The sequence below is a fragment of the Sus scrofa genome, chromosome 9 (genome assembly GCF_054392235.1).
Source record: "Sus scrofa isolate SSC_HxYL_T2T_F1_AM1 chromosome 9, Sscrofa_HxYL_maternal_Yorkshire_Landrace_v2.0, whole genome shotgun sequence".
Classification (NCBI taxonomy): Eukaryota; Metazoa; Chordata; class Mammalia; order Artiodactyla; family Suidae; genus Sus; species Sus scrofa.
In genome coordinates this window covers 44,919,500-44,943,714 of record NC_139391.1, presented here as the reverse complement: position 1 = coordinate 44,943,714, position 24,215 = coordinate 44,919,500, and the positions used below count along the sequence as shown (strand labels likewise).

At 49.4% G+C, this 24,215-nt stretch overlaps 1 protein-coding gene across 4 annotated transcripts in view; it reads left to right on the top strand.

Annotated features, from left to right (window-relative positions):
* Window positions 1-24,215, top strand: part of DSCAML1 (DS cell adhesion molecule like 1) — a 361,955-nt gene that overhangs the window by 331,649 nt on the left and 6,091 nt on the right. For 2 of the 4 annotated variants that reach the window (XM_021062901.2, XM_084976244.1), the window contains 11 exons: window positions 5,256-5,395; window positions 13,179-13,332; window positions 17,087-17,204; window positions 17,577-17,740; window positions 18,044-18,142; window positions 18,876-19,064; window positions 19,426-19,713; window positions 21,450-21,605; window positions 23,356-23,386; window positions 23,535-23,653; window positions 23,966-24,118. In XM_021062901.2, coding sequence (XP_020918560.2) covers window positions 5,256-5,395; window positions 13,179-13,332; window positions 17,087-17,204; window positions 17,577-17,740; window positions 18,044-18,142; window positions 18,876-19,064; window positions 19,426-19,713; window positions 21,450-21,605; window positions 23,356-23,386; window positions 23,535-23,653; window positions 23,966-24,118 — 1,611 coding nt within the window. Of the gene's footprint in view, window positions 1-2,070; window positions 2,529-5,255; window positions 5,396-13,178; window positions 13,333-14,723; window positions 14,822-17,086; window positions 17,205-17,576; window positions 17,741-18,043; window positions 18,143-18,875; window positions 19,065-19,425; window positions 19,714-21,449; window positions 21,606-23,355; window positions 23,387-23,534; window positions 23,654-23,965; window positions 24,119-24,215 lie in introns of those variants that run through there. The other 2 variants (XR_014815394.1, XM_084976245.1) reach the window with 2 other exon arrangements.

Genomic DNA, 24,215 nt, shown 5'->3' with positions numbered 1-24,215 from the left:
CCTCCCAAGATTTCAAGATGTCTGCAGCTCCAGGCATCACGCCAGACAAGACAGAGTTCAGAGTGAGAGAAGCAGTCTCTTTTTACGGGCACGCCTCTCTTGGGAGTAAAGGAAACCTTTCCCAGAAACCCCCCTCAACAGATTTATCCTCACTTCTCATGGGCCACAGTGGGGCAATATGCCTCTTGCTAAGCCAGTCACTGCAAGGAGAATGGAATTGTCATGGCTGACTTACTCTAAGCATGATAAATCCCCTGGTGTAGGTGATGGAGGCAGCCTTCTCTAAAGGGTGGAGGAGCAGGGGTTACCCAAGCAAAAGTGAGACTCTGTTGGCAAGGAATAGGAAGGAATGATGGCAGATGGGTAGGCAGACAACCATGCCTGCTTCACCAGTGCTGCTCCAACTCCACCAGCTTCTCCCATTTGTAGGTGGCAGTCATTGCAATTACTCCTCAACTGACTTGAAAAGCAGGCAGTTTCCAACTCCAGCTTTGCTACGGGACCTTGGGCAGATACCCTCATGTGAAGACACTGTGACTCCCTACACTCTCTCACTCCCCCACAGGACTGGCATTTTGCCATAGGAAAAAACTTAGAGAAAAGCAAGATAAATAAAAAGATAAAATGCAAACATCGATTCAAGCTCATTTCTTAAGTCCAGACCTCTCAGTCTGAGCTTGGTTTCAGGCTGGCTTAGCTGCACTCATTTCATGAACTACAAAACCTTTTGCCTACTGGGCATCTCCCCTGTGAATACCAAACATAGCTCTATGGCCTCAGAGTGCAAAGTTGGGTTGGACTTTAGGTCACTGTAAAGGACTTTAACTGAGGAAGAGGCTTGAACTCAACCTGTGTTTTTGGAAGGTAACTCTTGTAGAAGTGTAAAGGATTAACCATGGGAAGGGGGTGGGGGACAAGGGCCAGTGTCAGAGAGGCCTCCTAGAACCCGTGGGCATCAAGGCAGAGAAGAGGAATATGTGTGCCAGGGCAGCAGCAGTGAGGACAAAGGGAGAAAGAGGGACACATTTAGAGAAACGTATCAAAGGATTTCCACTTCCAGGAATGGTAGACAAAATGAAGCCACTGAGGATACTATGAAATCTGAATTTAAAAAAAAATTTTTTTAACACCTGGTTTGAAAGCATCAGAGAGCTGGCAGGAAAGTGAAGAGTTACTAGGCCAGGATCCAAGAGAGAATGGAGGCCCAGTAGGTGAGCCTTGTATTTGGAACAGCTCTTCCCCTGGGGGACATTTGCTGAATATGGAGGCAGTGACTGAGAAAGTGAGAATTATTAGAAAGACATTAATTGGCGGTCAGGGCCTCTAGCTAGGGTGTGCAGGTCTGTCTGGCAAACCCTGCCCCCACTTTGAATTGAGACCATGAAGGGAAGAACTCTAAGATTAAAAGTGGACCAAAAGTAGACAGCACAGCCTCGAATCATCTCAGTTCTAGAAATTAGATTGAGGTGACCTCAGGTCATTAGTGTCCCAGATTGCAAGCGCCTGTCAGAAGCAAACATAATTCTCTCTTTAGGAAGATTACATCATCTGAGACCTCAAATTATTTCCACAAACAATTTTGCAAATAATGTGCCTAGCATACAATAAAAAATAATGGGGACTATGTGAAGAAAAGCCAGCAGGAAAAAAAAAATGAAAAAAAAATCCACAAAAATTCTAAACATAGTTTTATCAAATATGGATTTTAAAATAATTATTCTTAACAAGATTGAAATTTTAAGAGTATTGGAAACTATTAAATGGAAAATCTAGAAACAAAAACTACTAATATCTGAAATTAAGAACTCACTGGATGGGTTTAATAACAGGGTAGATACAGCTGAAGAGATGACTAGTGAACTGGAATATAGGTCAGAAGATAATATCAAAAAAAAAAAAAACACAGAAAGACAAATGAATGGAAAACAAAAGAGCGAATAAGATATATAGAGCAGTGATTTCCAAACTTTACTGTGTGTACAAATCACTTGGGGATCCCTTAAAATTCAGATTCTGATTTAGTAGGTCTAGGGTGGAACCTGAGATTTTGCATTTCTAACATGCTCCCAGGTGATACTGTTGCTGATCCATGGACCACATTCTGAATATCAAGGACATAGAAGATATAAGATACCCAAGAAGAGGAGAAAGAATGGAGCAGAAGTTAAAATGTCTGAAAACTTTGCAAAGCTGATGAAAGACATCAAGCCCAAATACAAGAAGCTCTACAAACTTCACAGGCAGTAACTTGAAATCCACACCGAGACTTATCATAATGAGGCTGCTGAAAAACAAAAACACAAAGAAGAATCTTAAAAGCAACCAGAAGGAAGAAAAGATCAACTACCTTCAAAGGAACAACAATTAGATTGTCAGCTAACTTATTAGAAAGAATGAAAGCCAGAAAACAATAGAGTGGTATATTTAAAGTATGTATGAAAAAATAGTTATCAACATATGATTTTATAGGTAACAAAAATATTTTACAAGATTAAGATGAAATAAAGACATTTTCAAACAAACAAAAACTGAGAGAATTTACCACCAACATACCTGCCCTGAGGGAAATATTAAAGGACATTCTTTAGCTAGAATGAAAACAATCCCATGTGTAAACTCAGTCATGTAAGAAAGAAAGAAAAGCAATTAATGGTGACTATATGGGTAAATCAAAATCAGCATCGATTGCATAATGATATGTTATCCAGAAAGGGGTTTAAAATATATGCAGAATTAAAATATATGCAGAATGAGAAGTTCCTGTCGTGGCACAGGGGAAACAAATCCGACTAGGAACCATGAGGTAGTGGGTTTGATCCCTGGCCTCGCTCAGTGGGTTAAGGATCCAGCATTGCTGTGAGCTGTGTTATAGGTCGCAGACACAGCTCAGATCCCGCATTGCTGTGGCTGTGGCGTAAGCGGGCATCAACAGCTCCGATTAGACCCCTAGCCTGGGAACCTCCATATGCAGCAGGTGCCCTGAAAAGACAAAAGACAAAAAAATATATATGTGTGTGTGTGTGTGTGTGTGTGTGTGTGTGTGTGTGTGTGTGTGTGTGTGTACACACATATATATGTATATATGCAGAATGAACAGATACTGCCTCACAGACTTTGAAAAACTTATGGTTTCCAAATGAGACAGGTTGGGGGGGGATGCACTGAGAGTTTGGGATGGAAATGCTATAAAATTTGGTTGTGATGATTGTTGTACAACTATAAATGTAATAAAATCCATTGAGTAATTTTTTAAAATAGCATTAAATTAATAAAATAAAATATATGCAGTATAATGGCATATAAATTGAGAGAGAGTAAATGGAAGTCCTGAGTCCTTAGTGTCTGAGAAGAAAAGTGCCGATTAATGGTATTAGGCTTTGGTAAGTCAAAGATTCACATTGCAATCTAAAAGTAGTGAAAGACTGTAATAGCAAAACTAATAGAGAGGGAGAGAGAGAGAATTTTCAAAAGAAGGCACAAAAGAAAATACAAAGAAAAACAATAGATGGGACAAATAGAAAGTATCTAGCAAGAAATGATATTTAAACCCAAATATATCAGTAATTTCATTAAAGATAAACTGACTAAATTCTCCAATTAAAAGATAAAGACTGTCAGACTGACTAGCATGAAATAAAACCCAAATATGTGCTATATATAGGAGATATCTAAAAACATAAACATGTAGAAAAGTTAAACATGAAAGGATGGGAAAAAGAAAAACCATAGAAAACTAAGAGAAAATTGAAATATTAATATCAGACATATTATGTTTTAAGACAAAAATCGTTCTTATAAGGACATTTTGCTATGGTAAAAGAGTTAATTTAGTAGGCAAATAAAACAGTCCTAAATTTTTATGAACCTAATAACATAACCTCAAAATACACAAAAGCAAAACCAACAGAATGACAAGGATAAATAGATAAATCTATAATCATAGTGGGAGATTTCAATATATTTCTCTCAGTAATTGATAAGAAAAAGTATGCAAGGACAGAGAAGATTTGGATACTGCAGTTGCCCCAGCAGCCATCCATAGACACCACCCCCCAACCCCTGCACCCCAAAACCACAGAGACCCCTAACAGAGGTAAATGGCAAGGCTGTAGCAGTGAAGAAGGGTGGGGTCAAGGACGATTGCCAGCTTCTGGGCTCAGACCCCTGGATGGATAATGATGCTGTTTCTTATTATTTTACTTAACCTAGAATTGTTGACCACTTACTGGGTTTTAAAAAGTGAGGTAGGTGCTAAAAGCTGAGAGTCCAGGGAGAAAATGCAAAAATACTGGTTGTTACAATTTATTGAGTATTTTCTACATGTTAGGCCCCATGCCAGGTGCTTTATTTTAATTAGCATTAATTCTCACTATAAACCTTTAATGTGGTTGTTATGTCCATATAGCTGGGGTAACTGAGGCTTGGAGAGGTAAAATAAGTTGAATAGGATACCATCACAGTCTTCAAAGGAGCATGAAAGCTCCCATGAGGGAAGGCAAGTCATGATGACACAAAGGAAAGAGAAATGAGAGTGTGGGCTGAAAACAGAACACTTCTAGGCTCCAGACAGAGCCCGGGGAGCCCAGGCAGGCCCCAACATGGGGACAATGGGAGGTCAGAATCTGTATGGATTGGATCCACTTAGGATGGATTTCCCAAGCCAATTTTAAAGTGGACTTTCCCTCCTAAAAAAGAAAGCGCTTAGCCAGCATCCCAAGGGCAGTATCCTGAGCACATGGCAGGAAACACAGTCATTCACTGGCTGACCACTGACCCTTGCCCCTCTGGAGGAGGTCTGTTCTATGAGTCTCTAGAGTCCCCAGCCTCAAGGAGCTCACAGGCCAAAATTTTGGAGAAAGTGATCAGTATATTTGTTTGGTCTAAATACAAATTAGCAGTTAGTATAGCATGGGAGCAGGGATGGGGTTAGGGGTCATAGGGACCAAGAAGGGTTCTTATGGGTTCTCTTTCTTTCTTATGTGTCCTAAGTCCTTGGTACTGGCCAAACAGTTCTGAAGTTGGCCACTCCCAGTGCCTCCATCTCAGAGACTTGTTACAAGCCTAAAATGATCACCTTTGTCCTCCCACAGGTTTGCCTTGCTAGAACCTCCTCCTTTAAACTGTATGTAGCACAAGGATGCCTCCTTCAGGAAGCTCTCCCAGATTGGTCTGCCTCACTCTCCCCACCCTGCCATTCTTTCCCAAAGGCCAAGCTCCTCTTTTCTCTAAACTGACCTGGCCTTCCCCCTGCTCAGTTCCAGGTCCCCCTGCTGGCATCAAAGCTGTCCCTTCATCCGCCAGTAGCGTGGTCGTGTCCTGGCTGCCCCCAACCAAGCCCAACGGGGTGATCCGCAAGTACACCATCTTCTGCTCCAGCCCCGGGTCTGGCCAGCCGGTAAGTGGGCCCAGGGCCAGATGATGAGCAGGACAGGAGAAAGGGAGGGTATGCTATAGATCAACTGGCTTCTGAGCCAAACCCTGGAGCTGCTTATATCTCTGTTTCTACTTGGATTCATGGATAAGTATGGGCACCGGTCACCCAATAGTGGCTGAAGACTTACCCAAGTCCATCTTGGGTCAGTCCTCTGTTCCAATGGCTGCAAGATTGCCTCAAGCCCTGGAAACTCCTTTGCGTCAGGGGTCGTTCATGCAGGTGGAAAAGCAAGAACAGGGCTTTGGCTTTTCTGGTCTTGGTTGACTGAGGAAGCTCCTAGCAAACCCCAGAGCTCTGGGCCAGGGACCAGCTGATCCATGGCCTCTGGAAATGAACCACTTTTCAGCATGGGCCATCTGAGCTTGGAGGGCTGCTAGACCTCTGCTCTGGGTGGCCTCCTCAGCATGGAGCCAGTTGAAGAGAGAGGCAAGATGATGGACAGCTAGGGGAAAGCTGACCCTCTCTGGGCCAGGGCCTGGGCCTCACTGCAGGGCAAGGACTGAGAGATGACACAATCTGCCCAAACCTGGCAGCAGAGTCGGAGGGGGCTCAGTGCGGGCTGAGGGCTGCTCAGAGGGAGGAGAGGATGAGCATGGGTGGGGTGGGATGCACATCCATATCACATAAAGGCATCTTTCCCTCTGCCTCTTTCTTTGCGTCCAGCCACCCAACCACAGAGTTCTGCTGGATCGCACCTATTCTAGTCCCGAGAGCAGGTGCAAGGACATCTGCCCTCAGGGCGCTTCCAGTCTGGCAGGGCAGGCAGAGGGATGCTCCCTGGAGGGCCATGAATACTATTGAGAGCTGTGCCTGGCTGGGGGAGGGCAAGGAGCTGGTAGAGGTCAGCCCCTCCCTCATCAGCAGCTCGGGCTGTGACAGCAGCCCCTGCACCTGCAGGTGAGCTGCTAGCAGCCCAGAAAGCTGCCCTGAAATTGCTCAGTAATTGTGTCATCATCTTGTCCTCTGCTCTCTGCTCTCCTGTGGTCTTCCTGAATTACCCTCTGAGCCATAGGAGGCCCAGCTCCTCGCCAGCGAAGCAGAGTGCTCTTACCAGAGGGGAAGCCCAGAAATGTCTTTTCAGTGACTCGGTCCCCTCCTCTCCATCCTCGCGACCACCACCTCGCATGCATAAAAGTGTGTATATACTGACTCTACACTCCATGAACTTGCATGGCACAGGCAGACAGGCAGCAGAGGGGTTCGCAGAGCAGGGGACAGGACATTACAGCACCCCGGAAGGCTTCCTGATGCCCTCTCCAGTCACCACCCACCCCCTGGCCGTGCAATCACCAACTGACCTCAGATGAGCGTTGCCTCTTTGTACATCACTTAATATACATGTGTGTATACTGTTTGTCTGGCTTCTTTACTCAACATTATTTTGAATTTGCTCATATTGTTGTGTGGTGGGAGACTTTTCACTCTCACTCCTGTTTAGTTTTCAATTGTGTGTGTATGTCACAGTTTATTCAGCCGTTGTGTTATCCATCGATAGGCATTCGGGTCGTTTTCCATTTGGAGCTGTTACAGGTGGTGCTGCTTACTCATGTCCATGTCTCCTGATGGTCTTGTGCATGTGCCCGTGCTAGGTGCACGCCTACCAGAGGAACTGCCAGGTTCTGGGGGCAGATGTTAGGTTGAGAACGCCCTGCCATTGTGGGGGCGCTGTGCCAATCTTTCCATCAATATTTTCAGCCATGTCTTCTGCCCCTCTTTCCCCCCTCCTCCTGCCCCTCGTGCACATACATGTGCACATACACACACACACGTTCCAGGCTCTTGTTAAAGACTAGGCCAGTCACCATCTGGACACCCATGATGCCTTCCACATCCCTGCACCTCTGACCTGCTGATCCTACCCCTGCATGTGCTTCACCCTCTAGCACACGCGGAATGCATCCCATGGCAGTTCGCTGTTCACTCACCCGTCTCCCACCCTGGTCTGTGGGGCCCTGTGAGGATAGGGGCAGCATCGTTTCATCTTTGGGTCCCCAGCTGCGGAGCAGTGTGCCTGGAACATCATTGTCACTGAACACATGTTTGATGAATGAATTACTTAGCAGCCTGGCAATTGTAAAGCCTCAGACGTTGAGCAAGTTTCCCTCCAGAAACTGATGAGAGGGTGGGAACTCATTCTCCAGCTTGGGTTTGTACGGTCATTACCTCCTCTGATAATGAAGTCTTTAAAGGGATTGGTATCTGAGAACACAGCCTCCTCATTAACTCAGGCTCCAGGAGCCCCGGTCAGCTGGCTCCTAGAGCAGAGTTCCTGGTCTCCATCCCCTCCTCCTGCTCCTGGAGACCCTGGGATGCTCCCTCCTTCCCCTTTACATCCTGAGCATGGAGGAACCGCCTCTCTTCTCGGGAGATTTCCCATAAGACAATGCCACACGAGGGGCCAGGTGTACTAGTGTGATGAAAACTTCAGTTCAGCCACGTTGCACAGTAGGGACTGGGCTTAGCCTGGGACAAGGGGACCTAAACCACCACCTGTGAGTGTGTGGTGTGAGCACGTGATCACTTTGCACAGATGGATTCCAGATTCCAAAAAACTGCTTTGCAAATTCATTTATGAAAGAGCTCCGGGAGTGAAGGTACACTTGAGTATATGCGACAACGCAAGACGTGGGTATGAGTGTGGGGTGAGGGGCAAATACGTGTGAGTCCGAGTGTATGCATACACACTGGAGTGTACAAACTTGTGTGTATGGAATCATCAGGATAGATGTGGGAAATGGCATAGGATGCAAGCTCCCAGAAAGTTCTACCCGGGTCAGCCAGAGCTGCATTGAGTCCTGTTATAAATTTTACCAAACATGTTAATAAGTTTGTTGTTTTTCTCTGATTATCCAAATAACAAAATTTTACTATAGAAAATTCTATAAATATATAAAAGAAGGCGTTCCCGTCATGGCGCAGTGGTTAACGAATCCGACTAGGAACCATGAGGTTGCGGGTTCGGTCCCTGCCCTTGCTCAGTGGGTTAAGGATCTGGCGTTGCCTTGAGCTGCAGACGCAGCTCGGATCCCGCGTTGCTGTGGCTCTGGCATAGGCCGGTGGCTGCAGCTCCGATTGGACCCCTAGCCTGGGAACCTCCATATGCCACGGGAGCTGCCCAAGAAATAGCAAAAAGACAAATATATATATATATATATATATATATATATATATATATATATATATATATATATATATATATATGTATATTATATATATGTATGTATATTATATGTGTGTGTGTGTGTGTGTGTGTGTGTATACATATATATATATAAAAGAAGAGAAAGGGAAGTAAAAGTTACTTGTACTGCCACTCCCTTATGATAAACATCGGCAATGTTTTGGTGTGTAATCATCCAGTCTTTTTATTTATTTATTTATTTTTATTTTTTTGTCTTTTGTCTTTTTTGTTGTTGTTGTTGTTGTTGTTGCTATTTCTTGGGCCGCTCCCGCGGCATATGGAGGTACCCAGGCTAGGGGCCGAATCGGAGCTATAGCCACCAGCCTACGCCAGAGCCACAGCAACGCAGGATCCAAGCCATGTCTGCAACCTACACCACAGCTCACGGCAACGCCGGATCGTTAACCCACTGAGCAAGGGCAGGGACCGAACCCGCAACCTCATGGTTCCTAGTCAGATTCGTTAACCACTGCGCCACGACAGGAACTCCTCATCCAGTCTTTTTAAATTGAAGTGTAGTTAACTTACAATGTTAGGTTAATTTATGCAAGGTGATTCGGTTACACACATATGTATATTCTTTTTCAGATTCTTTCCATTATGGTTTATCATAGGATATCTAATGTAGTTCCCCGTGCTATACAGTAGGACCTTGTTGTTTATCCATTCTACATATAATAGTTCATATGCATTGACCCCAAACTCCCAATCCATCCTTCCCCCTTGGCAACCACAAGTCTGTTCTCCATGTCAGTGAGTCTGTTTCTGGTCTATAGGTAAGTTCATTTGTGTCATATTTTAGATTCTACATGTAAGTGATATCATATGGCATTTGTCTCGCTTCTGTGACTTACTTGACCTAGTATGAGAATCTCTAGTTGCATCTATGTTGCTGCAAATGGCATTATTTCATTCTTTTTTATGGCTGAGTAGTATTTCAGTGTGTGTGCATGTGTGTGTGTGCACACGTGTGCACATCTTCTTTTTCCATTTATCTGCCAATGGACATTTAGGCTGTTTCCATGTCTTAGCTATTGTAAATAGTGCTGCTATGAACATTAGGGTGCATGCTTTTTTTTCAAATTATAGTTTTGTCCAGATATATGCCCATGAGTGGGTTTGCTGGTTCATATGGCGACTCTATTTTTAGCTTTTTGAGGAACTTCCTTACCGTTTTCCATAATGCCTGTACCAACTTACATTCCCACCAACAGTGTAGGAAGGTTCCCTTTTCTCCACACTCTCTCCGGCATTCGTATAACCTTCCAGTCTTTGATCTGTATATATATTATGGTTTGGTTTGGTTTGGTTTTACAAAATTAAAATAAAATTTTACATAATGTTATATTATCTGTATTTTTCAAGAAATATACGTAGGCGCTTTCCCACAACATCAAATATCCTTTTTTATTGAAATATAGTTGATATCAAATATTCTTTTAAAACATTGTCTTGAATGCCTATATGGTCACAATCTATCTAACCAGTCCCTCAGCTATTCTATATTTAATCTATTTTCAGTGTTTCACTATTATGTGTAATGTTTCATTGGGAATTCTTCATGAATTTTTTTATGGACATATTTTATTTTCTTAGGATAAATTTCTATAGGAATTCATAGGTCACAAAGAGTATGAATATTCTTAAGGTTTGCATAGATGTTTGCACAATTTATACTTCTACCAGCATTGTAAATAGTAAATACTTTTTCCTTGTGTCCATGCTAATCCAAAGTATTACATATTTTTCATTTTTTGCCAGTTGGATTTTTTTTATGTCTTGTTTTAAGTTATGTTTCTTTATTCTAGTTAGGTTGATTACTGTCATGAGTTTTTTGGCTGTTTTTTCATCTTTGGGTAATTGTCAATTCATGTCATTCATCCATTTTTTATTTGGATGGATTATGTTTTTCTTATTGATTTTAAAGTGCTCTTTACATATTAAGGATAATAACCACTTCTGATCACGTAGGTTGCAAATATTTTGTCTTTTTAGGGACACCCACCAAGGCATATGGAGGTTCCCAGGCTAGGGCTCGAATGAGAGCTATAGCTGCCAGCCTATACCACAGCCGCAGCAATTCAGGATCCAAGCTATATCTGCAATCTGCAACACATCTCACAGCAATGCCGGATCTTAACCCACTGAGCGAGGCCAGGGATTGAACCTGCATCCTCATGGATACTAGTCAGATTCTTTTCTGCTGAGCCATCATAGGAACTCCTACTTTCCTTTCAATTCTAGTTTTTATTTTACCATAGATTTTCTTTCCATATAATTCAAATTTATAAATCATTTCCATTTATGATTTTTGCCTTTATTTTTGTGATTAGAAAGACAGATAAATATTTACCTAGAGATTCTTCTTTCATAGTTTTACCTTCAACCTTTGATTCACTAGAACTTCATTTGGGTGTATAGTTGTGTGTTTTTGAAAGTGATTTCAGGAGATTATTGGGAGTCCAAGTTAAAAAAACTTGGACTTACTCCAATATCTGGGTAAGATGCTGATACCTTCAAGGGGAAACCAAATCTTTCCTGCTCTGTGTAGACACAAATGTACATCCAGGTACACACTGACACATACAAGCAAATACACTCAGCTTTTCTCTACACGTGCACACACCTCTACCCTCATAGAAAAATGTCCCAGGGAGTTCCTGTTGTGGCTCAGCAGGTTAAGAACCCAACCAGTATCCATGAGGATACAGGTCTAATCCCTGGCCTCACACAATGGGTTAAGGATCCAGTGTTGCCATGAGCTGTGGTATAAGTTGCAGATGTGGCTTGGATCTGGTGTTGCTGCGGCTGTGGTGTAGGCTGGCAGCTGCTGCTCTGATTCAACCCCTAGCCTAGGATCTTCCATATGCCATGGGGGCGGCCCTAAAAAGGAAAAGAAAAAAGAGAGAAAAAGAAAAGAAAAATGTGCCAGAAGAACATGGTCACTTTTACAAAGGACGTGCACACCCCTTGTCTCATGTGTGCTTCAGTCTAACCACACAGGCTAGGCAGAACCGTGTTGCTTTCTTTGTTTGCAGGAGAGAAAACTGAGGCCCCAGGAACCATGAGAGACACTATGGGTTGTATAGTAAGAAGGGCAGACTGGTGTCAAAGCCACTGCCCTGCCCTTCCTCATGCTCAGATATGACCTACAGATACCCACATGGTCCCCACACAATGCAGCCTGAAAGGACTTCCCAGCTATCCAAGGCTCAGAGTGGCTTTCAGGAGCCTCCTGGGTTCAAGGCCAGATCACCATGAGGGAGGCAGGACGGGAGTTTGCCAGGGGCCTCTGTGTGTGTTGCAGGGGTGCCCGTACCTTCTCCAGGCATCCCCCTGCAGGCAGACAGCCTGGGGCCAGAAAGGACATTTTCTCCTGCGATAAGTCCCTGGACCCCTCTGCCCTCCCGTGGGGCTCAGAGAATGTTCTTCTGTGACCCCATATCCATCTGGAGGTCTGTCCCTCAGCACGTGCATGAACACGTCTACATGTCCGTGTGCATATGAGCGTGTGCATGTGAGCATGTGTGTGCAGGATCCCGTGACTGCAGAGATAACTAATTATTAGCTCCCTCTGGCCTCAGGGGCCCCCCATCTGTTCCGGGGGCCGCTCCCCCCTCCCTAGACTTCCGCCCTGATTTCAAAGAGGCCCTGGTGCTGTCCTGCTTTCCCTTCCCTGCGGCTGACCAAAAAATAAAATAAAATGAAAGTCGGCCCCATCCCGCCTGCACCAGGGAAGGGGCTGACAGGAGGTCTGTAAACTAGCGCTTATCAAAAGCTCTTTCTCAAATTCATTTCAATATCTGAGCCTCTGGTTTCCAAGGCAACATAATCTTTTCATCAAAGCAACTGGTAAAACCACTGGGATCCGATATTGTTTTGTTGGCAACTTGTCAAAACTGTCATTTGGTTAAAAAAAATTTATAAATTTATATAACCTACGAATATATACGGTGATCTTTACTGCTAATAATCATTAATAAAGTGCTGCCCCAGGAAGCTTTCCTAGTTCCCTCTCCCACCCCTTCCTCCCCCAGAGAGAGGAATGAAGAAGCAATTAGATGGCAGGGCTGGGAGGTGACTCTGAATGGGGACAGGCTGGGAGAGCCTGTCTACCATCCTAATAAGGCAAATACAGTAATTTAGCTTCTTCCCAGAGACCCCCCCCCCCTTTCTCAGGGTTTTCTGAGGACCCTCCCTCCTCCATTCTCCCCTTTCCTGACTCCCTCCATCTTTCACTGAAAACACTACATGTCCCGGCCTGGAGCCACAGTGGCCAATGCCTGGATCGGTCCAAGAGGTAAACCAAGGCTGAGCCAGCAACACCCCAAAGCAGACCCATCAGTCCCCAGGGCCGTGCCCAGTGCCAGGCCCAGTGCAAACTCTGTTCAGTGTTACTGCAAAACCAGAAAGGGCAAACAAGGCAGGATCCTGCCTAGCCTGCCCCCGACCTCATTGCCTGGGCTGAGCCCAGGCCCCTGCCCAGGGTCCCAAGGAAGGGTGGAGGCCGAGGCCGGGGCGGGGGGCCTTGGGCCTTAGCGAGCATCTTCCTCTGCCCCGCAGGCTCCCAGCGAGTATGAGACGAGTCCAGAGCAGCTCTTCTACCGCATCGCCCACCTAAACCGTGGGCAGCAGTACCTGCTATGGGTGGCCGCCGTCACCTCCGCTGGCCGAGGCAACAGCAGCGAGAAGGTGACCATCGAGCCTGCTGGCAAGGGTGAGCAGCCTGGAGCTGGCAGAGGACAGAAGCTGCCAGAAGCCCTTTTCCTTGCCTAGAATTCTGGTTGTCCCCAAGTAGGGGCTGTCTCCCTTCCACCCTGCCTGTGACCTGGCTGTAAGGAGCTGGCTGGCCACCTGCCTCGCTCCTGCATCCACCAAGACTGAGCCTCTGCTGCCCCCTGACTCCCGGAAAGCCTCACAACAGGCTCGAGGCAGCACCACTACCCAGGGCCATGACGGACCCTGGCCGCCCACACCACATACCCACACTATGCGGGGTTGACGGAGGGGGGAGTTAGCCCCACCCCAGCCCAGCACTCAGCCCCTCCAGAGGGGCCAAGGTGGGGTATGCTGCTTCCACCGGGCAAGGGGCCACAAAGACACCCGCCTCATTCCACAGCCTAGACAGCTCAGGCCGAGGTGATCCTGCTCATGGGTGACCCATTCAATCAGCAGACATTTACAGAGGGCAAACTGGGAGGGAGGCCGTGGGCCGGATGGGCTCCCAGGGGGAAGAAGGCCCTGTCTGTTCTTAGGGGTGCCCCACCGACTCCCTGACCTGGGCTTAAGTGTGGCATGGGGGCACGTGCACCCCTACTTTTCCCCGAATGACAGTTCCAAGGCTTCATCCCAAGGTTAAGGCAGAGGCCACCACGCAGAGCTGCTGGGCTGCCCCCGCCCTGCCCCGTGGGGTTTCGCCACACAGGTCCAAGACTTCCAGCCTCTTCTTGACTTTGGACCTCCCTGGGCCCTTCCTCTTGGCCCTGCCTCCTCCCATAGCCGCCTGTCCCTGTCACCCTGGAGCCCAGGACCAGGACCCGGATGGGGTGGTACCAGCCTCAGCCCAGCCACCCTCCTGGGGTGAGGAGCCTCCTCTGGCTGGGAGAGAAGAGGTGTCAACCCTCCCATCAGACCGAGTCAGTCAGCCCTGGACCGAGGGCCTGTGGGGAGGGGGCCAGGGGCCTCCAGCTGCCCTGCCAGTGGGCGTTGTTTCCCCTTCTCAGCGGGCTCTCTGAGGCAAGGGTGGCACAGCCTCTACAGAGAGTGGTGGGCCAGCTCTTCTGGCTCCATGTTGAGGCTCTTTCCACACAGCCGCAAGTTTCTAACCTCTCCTGACCCTCCGTCCAGGGGCGCTGCCAACCCCTTCTCCTGAGCGCGTCTCCCCCATGAGGGAAGGTTTCCAGGGCCTCTGAACCTCCCAGGACAGCTGGGCTGAGGGCCTGGGTGTCTTGGTTAAAGGCTGGCACCTTCTCCTGTGGTCATCAAATATGAGAGAGTTCCCACTGTGGCTCAGCAGAAACCAGTGAGTTGAGGATCTGGTGTTGCCATGAGCTGTGGTGTAGGTTGCAGACACAGCTGGGATCCCACATTGCTGTGGCTGTGGTGTAGGCTGGCAGCTGTAGCTCCATTTGGACCCTTAGCCTGGGAACTTCTGTATGCCATAGGTGCAGCCCTAAAAAGCAAAGACAAAAAACCAAAAAACAAAACCATTCCTAGAGGGCTTTGAAGTTCCTAGAACATGGACATCCCAGCAGCCCTGGGAGGTAGGAGGGATGGACACTGCTGTGCCATCTACACACACACACACACACAGACACACACACACACACCCCCCCGAGAAGTTCCAGCAGCCGATCCCAGCCACAGGGCAAAGTTGGGTCTAGAATGGGGTCCCCAAGGACCCCAACACTTCTCTCTTCCCACGATGGAGGCCATCTTCGCTTGGGCCCCTCTGCCCAGTCCATGTGTTTCCAGCCCCAGCTTTCCTCCACTGCCCCAGGCGCTCCCAAGCCCATCACCCCAGCACTGGCCTCACAGGAGAGGAACCCCCAAACCTCCAAGCATTGCTTCCTTGGCCACCTTTCATCTCCCCTCTCCCGGCCAAGGGCCCAGGCCCAGTGGGGACGGCTCTGGGCTCCTCAAGCGCATGGTGGCCGGGTTAAGGAGCGCTTTCCACTCCAGGCCTGGAGATCTCTGAGGCACTGACCCGATTATCTTCTCCCTGGGCCCCAGCACTTGGCCTCCCTTGCTTTCCGTGGTGCTCCTTGAGCACCCGGGTCCCCCCAGCACACGCCTGTCTCCCTGGGGACATGCCTTCCTCCTCTGTGCCTGCATGTCATTGCCCCCAGGGCTCTGCCACTCCTCTGTCAATCTGTGCTCCCCCTCCTGGTGACCTCAGTCCCTCTGCTGGTGACTCCACTTTGTGTGTGCAGTCTGGCCATCTCTCTCGTGCTCCAAAATGTGTCTCTCCCACGGCTTTCTAGCTACCCTAGCCCCACGGGTGGGGGGTGGGGGGCAGGTTCAGTGTCCGGCAGGGTCTTCCCATCCCTCCCGCCTGCCCCGCTCCTCCTCGCTCGTGCCTCATCTCCTTGAGGGCACCAGCACCCATCTGGTTGGCCCAGCTGGAATCCTGGCAGTCACCCTCACCTCCCCCCTGTCTCTTCCCCCAAACCAGGAAGTGAGAGACCCCTGGGTCTTGGCAGGTCTTCCCCTGAGCCTGTGACCTCGTCCCCACTGCTGTATATCACTGCAGCCTGCCCTCTGGCCACCGTATCATCCCTGTTCAGTATTCTTCCAGATCGCCACCAAACCATCCTCAGCATGCAGCCAAGGATTTATCTAAAACTACTTTGGAAGTTCCCATTATGATTCGTATTAAGAACCCAAGGAGTATCCATGAGGACACAGGTTCCATCCCTGGCCTCGCTCAATGGGTTAAGGATCCGGCGTTGCTGTGAGCTGTGGTGTAGGTCACAGACGTGGCTCGGATATGGCGTTGCTGCGGCTGTGGCATAGGCTGGCAGCTGTAGCTCCAATCTGCCCCTAGCCTGGGAACCTCCATATACTGCAGGTACAACAGTAAAAAGGAAAAAAAAAAAAGATAAAACTCAACTTTGGACATGTCCCTGCTTACTTATAAGCCCCCTTGTGACCGGGGAGGAAGCCGGACCTCCCTGAGGTGCCGGCAGAGCCCTCCATGGCCCTCCCCCTGCTCTCCACTCCAGCCCCGGCTCTCGCTGCCCCCCCTTTACTCACCTTGGGCTTTGGTGACCCCAGAGGATTTAGCTCCTCCCCCTCAGCATGGGTTTCAGCCCCCCCACCCCGTCTCTCCTCCGTGCTGTTCCCCTTCCTACCTCCTTTCCTCCTCTGCGTGGTGCAGTCCTTCTTAGACTTCAAGATTCCAGTCAAAGCTTCCAGTTGGAGGAGCCTCCCCGGGCCGTCACTTCCACCACCACTGAACTGGCAGAGTTCCTCCCGCCCCCAGGGTTACCTGTACCTACCCTACCACAGCGTTTTTCACCCTAATGGTTTCTGAAGTATCTGTCTCCCTCCGGGATGGTGAGCAGCTTGAAGACAAGGAATCGATCTTATTCACTTTGTGGCTCCCCAGAGCCACCTGTATACCTGACCTAAACCAATATTTTTGTTTTGCTTTGGTTTTGGCCACGCCCTGGGCATGTGGAAGTTCCAGGGCTAGGGACCTGCACCATAGCAGAGCAACCTGAGCCGCTGCACTGACAACACTGGATCCTTAACCCTCTGCGCCACAAGGGAACTCCCCAAACAAGTATTTGATAAATATTGCTTGAAATTATGACTCCCATCTGTCCCCACCCCCCACCCCAAGCCCAAGGCACTGTTCAGATGGGGAGGGAGGACTTGAATTATAAATTCAGGAGCCCTGAGAAATAGGGGGGCAGTGCAGTATTGGGGGTAAAACTGGGGTGGCTCTCATCCTGTCTTCCCTGTAGCCCCGGCAAAGATCATCTCCTTCGGGGGCACCGTAACAACACCCTGGATGAGAGATGTCCGGCTGCCTTGCAATTCAGTGGGCGACCCAGCCCCTGCTGTGAAGTGGACCAAGGACAGGTGTGTGCGGGACCCTGCGGGGACAGGCGACCCCTAGAGACAGGCACAGCAGAAGAGCATGAAGAGAACCAGTACCCCTCCCTTCCAGCTGACCCAGTCACTTCCAGCTCTGTAGGGGCCCTGCCGGGGACAAGGCTGCAGCTGTCACACGCAGGCCTGGCCTCCCTGGCTCCCGTCTGTGGGCTGCCAAGGATCTCCCTTCCCTGGGTGGGTGAAGAAGCCAAGGTTACTGGATAGCCCCAGGATGTGCTGAGCAAAAACCCAGGGTCCCCTAGGCAGCCCTCTTATGCCCCCAGTTCCAATTGCTCGCAGACCTGGGAGAGGCCCCGGGAGGAGGGGGTGTTTGCCATAACCCATCCCCCACCCCTGCAGCGAAGACTCGGCCATCCCCGTGTCCATGGATGGGCACCGGCTCATCCACACCAATGGCACGTTGCTGCTGCGTGCAGTGAAGGCTGAAGACTCAGGCTACTACACCTGCACAGCCACCAACACCGGGGGCTTCGATACCATCATCGTCAACCTTCTGGTGCAAGGTGAGATTCCCCAAGGCGGGGAGGCAGACAGGGCTCTGCTGGGCACAGGGATGGAGGAGGGAGAGGAATCCATCTACTGTATGAGGGCAGGTGGTCCAGTGGGAGAAGAAGTCCAGCCACTGGGGAGACAGATGGTGGATCATGGAAGAGGAGGCAGAAGGGGTGGGGAGGAGATTGAGCAGGAGTGGGGGAGGCACCAAGAGGATGGGAAAGCCAGCCCCCTTGGAAGCCCTGGGTACTCCATCCCCCGCCCCATCAGAGGTTAACTATTTGTGGTGCGGGCTGGTGGCTCTCCCCTCACAGTTCCTCCAGACCAGCCCCGCCTCACTGTCTCCAAAACCTCTGCTTCGTCCATCACTCTGACCTGGATTCCAGGTGACAACGGGGGCAGCTCCATCCGAGGTAAGAGGGATCTGGATGAAGAGGGGGGAGACAGAGGAAGGAATTCTGGGCTCAGGGGAAGGGCTTCACCCACTCCTACCACTTGTCCCATAATGCTCAGGAAATGATGGAGGAGGGGTGGTTTGGACCACAGGGAAGTTAGCCGAGTGCCACCAAAAATATACCAGCCTAGACTTTCAAGCTTTAGAACACCCACCCTGCCCCCTTGCCACTGGTGAGCTGTGCAAACCTGAAGGAATCTGTTTTTTTCTCAGGGCCTTGGTTTCTAAATCTATATAGGTAGACAGGTGTTCTAGACAGTGCTTCTCAAACTTGAACGTACATGTGAATCACCAGGGCATCTTATAAGGATGCAGATTCTGATTCAGGAGGTCTTGGGGTGGCGGGCTGAGAATCTGCTTGTCTTAACAAGCTCCAAGTTGATGCTGATGCTTCAGGACCAGGGGACCACACTCAGAGCAGTAGGATGTAAATAGGACTCCTTTTAAGCCTCATAGCTCTGGTGCCTGCTGCCTTCCATACCTTGGCTTCTAAACCATAACACAAGAGCTGACAAGAGCAATAAAACTCACCCAGGGTCCTTCCAGGTTCTTGTCTAATTTGCATCTGCCCCATCCCAATGGCCAAAGGCCCCTCGCCCCCTGCAGAGCCCAGCACTTGATGCCTGGTGGGGTACCCCCAGCCCCACCCTGCCCCACCTGAGCCAGGTAAACCTTCCCCCCGTCCCGGGCAGGCTTCGTGCTGCAGTACTCAGTGGACAACAGCGAGGAGTGGAAGGACGTATTCGTCAGCTCAAGTGAGCGGTCCTTCAGGCTAGACAGCCTCAAGTGTGGCACGTGGTACAAGGTGAAGCTGGCGGCCAAGAACAGCGTGGGCTCTGGGCGCATCAGTGAGATCATCGAGGCCAAGACCCACGGGCGTGGTGAGGCCTGGGACCAGGTGGAAGGCGGCTGGGGTAGGGAAGGAGGGCTCAGAGAGGCACGGAGACCCAAGGGGCGGCTCCACCTCGTTCCCATCACTATAGCCTCTGGACAAATCACAGTAGGAGAAACTGGCTCCTCTTCCCTGTGGGAACTGGGGGGAGGGTGGCAGATGGGCAGCTCGCCCCTTCCTTCTTCCCACACCTGTCTTCCTCTTTGGCCGTGCCCTTCTTTCCAGGTCCTTCTCCCTCCCTTCTCCCCCTAATCTGTCCCCAGGAGCCCCTCCCACTGATCCCCTAGAGCCACTGACCCAAGAAATCCTTCCCAGCTTCTCTAAACTCTGTCTCTCCTTCTGAACCCTAGAGCCTTCCTTCAGCAAAGACCAGCACCTCTTCACTCACATCAACTCCACGCATGCTCGGCTTAACCTGCAGGGCTGGAACAACGGGGGCTGCCCAATCACGGCCATCGTGCTGGAGTACCGGCCCAAGGGCACCTGGGCCTGGCAGGGCCTGCGCGCCAACAGCTCCGGGGAGGTGTTTCTGACTGAGCTGCGAGAGGCCACGTGGTACGAGCTGCGCATGAGGGCTTGCAACAGCGCTGGCTGCGGCAACGAGACTGCCCAGTTCGCCACCCTGGACTACGACGGCAGTGAGTCGGCAAGAGTGGGCAGGGCTGGGGCAAGGTGCTGCCAGGCAAGGCATGTAAAGAGATGGACAAGCAAACAGAGAAGCAGCAGGACTATAGTCAGGGACAAAGGCTGACAAGTACATAAACAAGTAAATGGCGAGCAAAGGGAACAGTAGACCTGTAGACGGGGAAGTGGGTAGATGTACCAGTGCCCAATGCAGACGGACAGGCAGACAAGCAGGTCAGTGACACTAAAGACAGAGGGGCTTTGAAGGTGCACTCCTTGCTTTCTGTTGCTTCAAAGAGATGAGAGAGCGATGGGGATGTAATTGAGGTCCTGCCCTGCAAGAACCCTCTGCTAAGATGGTATATTAGCCAGGATGGGGCAGCCTATGCTGCCGTAACAGCTAAACACTCAAAGCTCCATGGCTTGACCCAACAAAGGCTTCTTTCTTGCTCTCATAACATCTTGCGAGGGTCAGCCGGCCACCATCGTGCAGCTTTGCCATCTTGAACATGTAGCCTCTGACTAACGAGAGAGGCAGAAAAGGCACCACAGTTCCTAACTGCCCTGGCCAGGCGGTGATTCTTATCACTTCTATTCACAGTCCACTGTCCAGAACGAGTAGCCTCGTTCTAACCTAACTGCCAGGAAGTCTGGGGAACGTAGACGAGCACCTGGGTGTTCGGTGAGCACTTACCAGTGTCTGCCACATGGGGACGCCTCACACCCATGCTCACATGTGCATGCATGTGCACACACACATTGAAGGCACATAGAAAGCTGATTCATGGGGACCAGCTATCACAAGCTAAATGATGTCTACCTCCGTGGTGAGGAAACAGAATAACAGTGGTATTGGCAGGGGATGGGCTCAACCAAGGAAGGCTCCATGAAGGAGATGACTGTTAGGTGAGGTTTTGAAACAAGAAGCATTGGCCTTGGCAGGAGACCTCATCACTGCCCCCTTGCAGCCCCCCGAGGTTAGCGATATTGCCCAAGAGAGGTGGAGCAGGGAGAGAACGCAGGGTGTGTAGTAGCTTATTGCCCCCATCCGGAAAAGAGAACCCAGGATCCTATGGCCCTGATTTCCCTCTGCTGTGATCCTCACCATCCCCCCCCCCCCACCGCTACCTTCCGAGCCAAATGCGGGAACCGAAGCCCATCAACCCACCCTCTAGAAATGAACCCTGAGCTCTAACATGCAGGAGACTATCCCTGGGAGACTTCAGGGTAATTCTAAAGAGGCTCAGAAAGTCATTGCTATTATATGCAGTATGGAAACTATATAGCTGTTCCCAGCTGTCTTGGTGGGACCAGAATTGGGGATGATTGGGGCTCTGTACTAGGAAGTAGAGATCCGAGTAAGATCAAAGACAGCAAGAGAGGTCAAAGGGCAACCTTGCCCATGACACTTTGCCTAACATTCTTTTTTTTTTTTTTTTTTTGTCTTTTTGTCTTTTTGCTATTTCTTGAGCCGCTCCCGCAGCATATGGAGGTTCCCAGGCCAGGGGTCCAATCGGAGCTGTAGTCTCTGGCCTATGCCAGAGCCACAGCAACGCGGAATCCGAGCCGTGTCTGCAACCTACACCACAGCTAACGGCAACGCCGGATCATTAACCCACAGAGCAAGGGCAGGGCTCGAACCCGCAACCTCATGGTTCCTAGTCGGATTCGTTAACCACTGCGCCACGACGGGAACTCCTGCCTAACATTCTTAATGGACATCTGACTCCCCTCCTTCATCCTTATTCAGGCACCATCCCACCCATCAAGTCTGCACAAGGCGAGGGGGATGACGTGAAGAAGCTGTTCACCATCGGCTGCCCGGTCATCCTGGCCACACTGGGGGTGGCACTGCTCTTCATCGTCCGCAAGAAGAGGAAAGAGAAGCGGCTGAAGCGGCTCCGAGGTGGGCAGTTTTCCCCAGGGCTTCCTGGGAGGGAGTGTTGACCCTCAGCCACACTGGCCACTTCCCACTGGCTCACAGCACCAGCTGGATAAGAGAGGGTGCCTGTGTCCCCTTGAGGGGAGAGCTTCCACCTCAATCTTCTGAAAACTCCTCAGCTGTCCTCTTCTATGCCCCCAGGACTTTGTGCCTTCCCTCACCAGGGCTGACTTTTAGAGGTACACACTGGTAAAACCATACTGCTCATTAATATTTAAACACTTCCACACTGACTGGTAAATAGATGTAGCTCCTTTCCACCCTGTATGGAGGCTCCCTTCTCTTCTATAGGATCCCTGCAAATTTCCTAGGACTCAGCCACTAAAAAAATAGATATGCAAGTGATCTCTAGGACCTTGCTCAGCTTTGACTGGGAAGTTTCCATGCCTTGCCAGGTGTTAAACATTTTTAATATATCCCCTCTACACCTCATACCACAGTCTGGCATGAATGGATCTGATTCTCCTTGATTTCCCCAGGACCAACTAGATGTTTAATAAATGTCTGTTCATGCATTTGGAAAACATTTATGAGTATCTGCTATATTGTTGATACTGCCGGACATTGGAGATATAAAAATGAATGAGAAGGAACAACTCATGCGCTTATAGCATTCACGGTCTAGTGTGAGAAGCCAGGGCACAATAATAGCACAGAAAGGGGAATGACTAAGGCTGCCTAGGGTGTTTAGGAGTTGGGTAAGTGAATGGTTTGGTGGATGGTGTTAGATGGATGGATGGTTAGGTAGATGGATGAATGGATGTTTGGATGGATAGATGGGTGATAAGATGGACAGGTGATTATGTGGTTGTGTGAATAGATGGGATGACTGGTTGGATAGATGATTGTATGGATGATTAGATGTTTGGATGGGTTGATGGTTGAATGGATGAATGGTTCTCTCAATGGATGGATGGATAGATGGATAGGTAGTTGAATGAGTGGATGTCTCAATGGATAGATGGATAGGTAGTTGAATGAATGGATGATAAATGGGTGGGTGGGTGGATGAATGGACTGACAAGTGGATAGATCAATAATGGATGGATGGATGGATGAGTAGATAGATGGTCGAATGCATTCATGAAGCTATATTCATTCTAACAGATCATTCTCAGTTATCAGAGGTCTAATGGATTACCAAGGTCCTTTCCTTCTCCTCTCTGGTCAATTACTAATGTGAGAGGCTTGAACCTATTCAGGGCCTCTCTGAAACAAAGCAGTGACCCTCAAATCCACCCATGGACTTTTGAGGGGCAGATGCCCTAGAGAAGGAAATGAAGCCTCTTGACTGATGTCATCTGGATCTGTTCATTGACCACTTCTGCCTCATCCCCACCTCTCTTCTCTCCAACAGATAACTGAGGATAGACCCACCACTGATGCTCATTTCTAACCTGCTATGATGTCTTGTTTGATTAGAGTCAATTCAGGAAGCAGATGGAGCACTCTGTATACCCTCTCCTTTGGGAGGGCCCTCCCTATTAGATAAAAATCTGGGGAAAGGAAAACAGACCCAAGCGAAATCCTGAATTGGGAGCAGTGAGATCTTATCATGTTTTGGACCATCTCAGAGCTCCTTACATTCCTTCCCAGGAGACCAGCCCTTGCCCCATTTTAGGGAATTCTCCCACCTTATTCCTCATGCCTTTTCTAATTTTTGTCCTGCTCAGACTCCAGTCTCACTCAGTCCCCTCTCTCTACTGTTTTGCAGATGCAAAGAGTTTGGCAGAAATGTTGATAAGGTGGGTGTCACATAGCTGCTTCCTCTCTCCTCTACTCTCCCTTCCCCCCTGCAGGGTACAGGCTTCTAAGACCCCACTATCCTGCAAACCCCCTCCCCCAACCCCTTATGGCTGCTGAGTCACCCATCTCCAGCCCTTCTCCCCACAGCAAGAACAACCGGAGCTTTGACACCCCTGTGAAGGGGCCACCCCAGGGCCCCCGGCTACACATTGACATCCCCAGGGTCCAGCTGCTCATCGAGGACAAGGAGGGCATCAAGCAGCTGGGTGAGTACCAGGTGCCATGAGCATTCTGTCCTGCTCTGAGTGTGTGTTCCCACATCATAACCCTTGAAGGACAACCATGCGTCCTCATGCAGAGCCCAGGGTTCTAGTAGCAGCCCCATCAACAACTCAACAACCTTAAGACTCATTGTAGCTTCTCTCAATGGGAGGAAAGGCTACGTTTCCTCCTCTGTTAATGGGAGAATTGACCTGACTCTTCTTGGTTTCAACATTGGATGAAAACAAGGAGAAATCTGGGAAGCAAAGATGGTGCCCAAAGGGAAAGACTCGGGCTGATTGTATTTCTTCCCCCAGGAGATGACAAGGCTACCATCCCTGTGACGGATGCTGAGTTCAGCCAAGCTGTCAACCCGCAGAGTTTCTGCACCGGTGTTTCCTTGCACCACCCAGCCCTTATCCAGAGCACAGGACCCCTCATCGACATGTCTGACATCCGGCCAGGCACCAGTATGCATTATTCCCAGGAGGACAGGCCTCCTCCCACATGGGGTTTCTTGGGCACAGCGTAAGACAGAGGTGACATTAAAGGAGGGAGGAGCAGCAT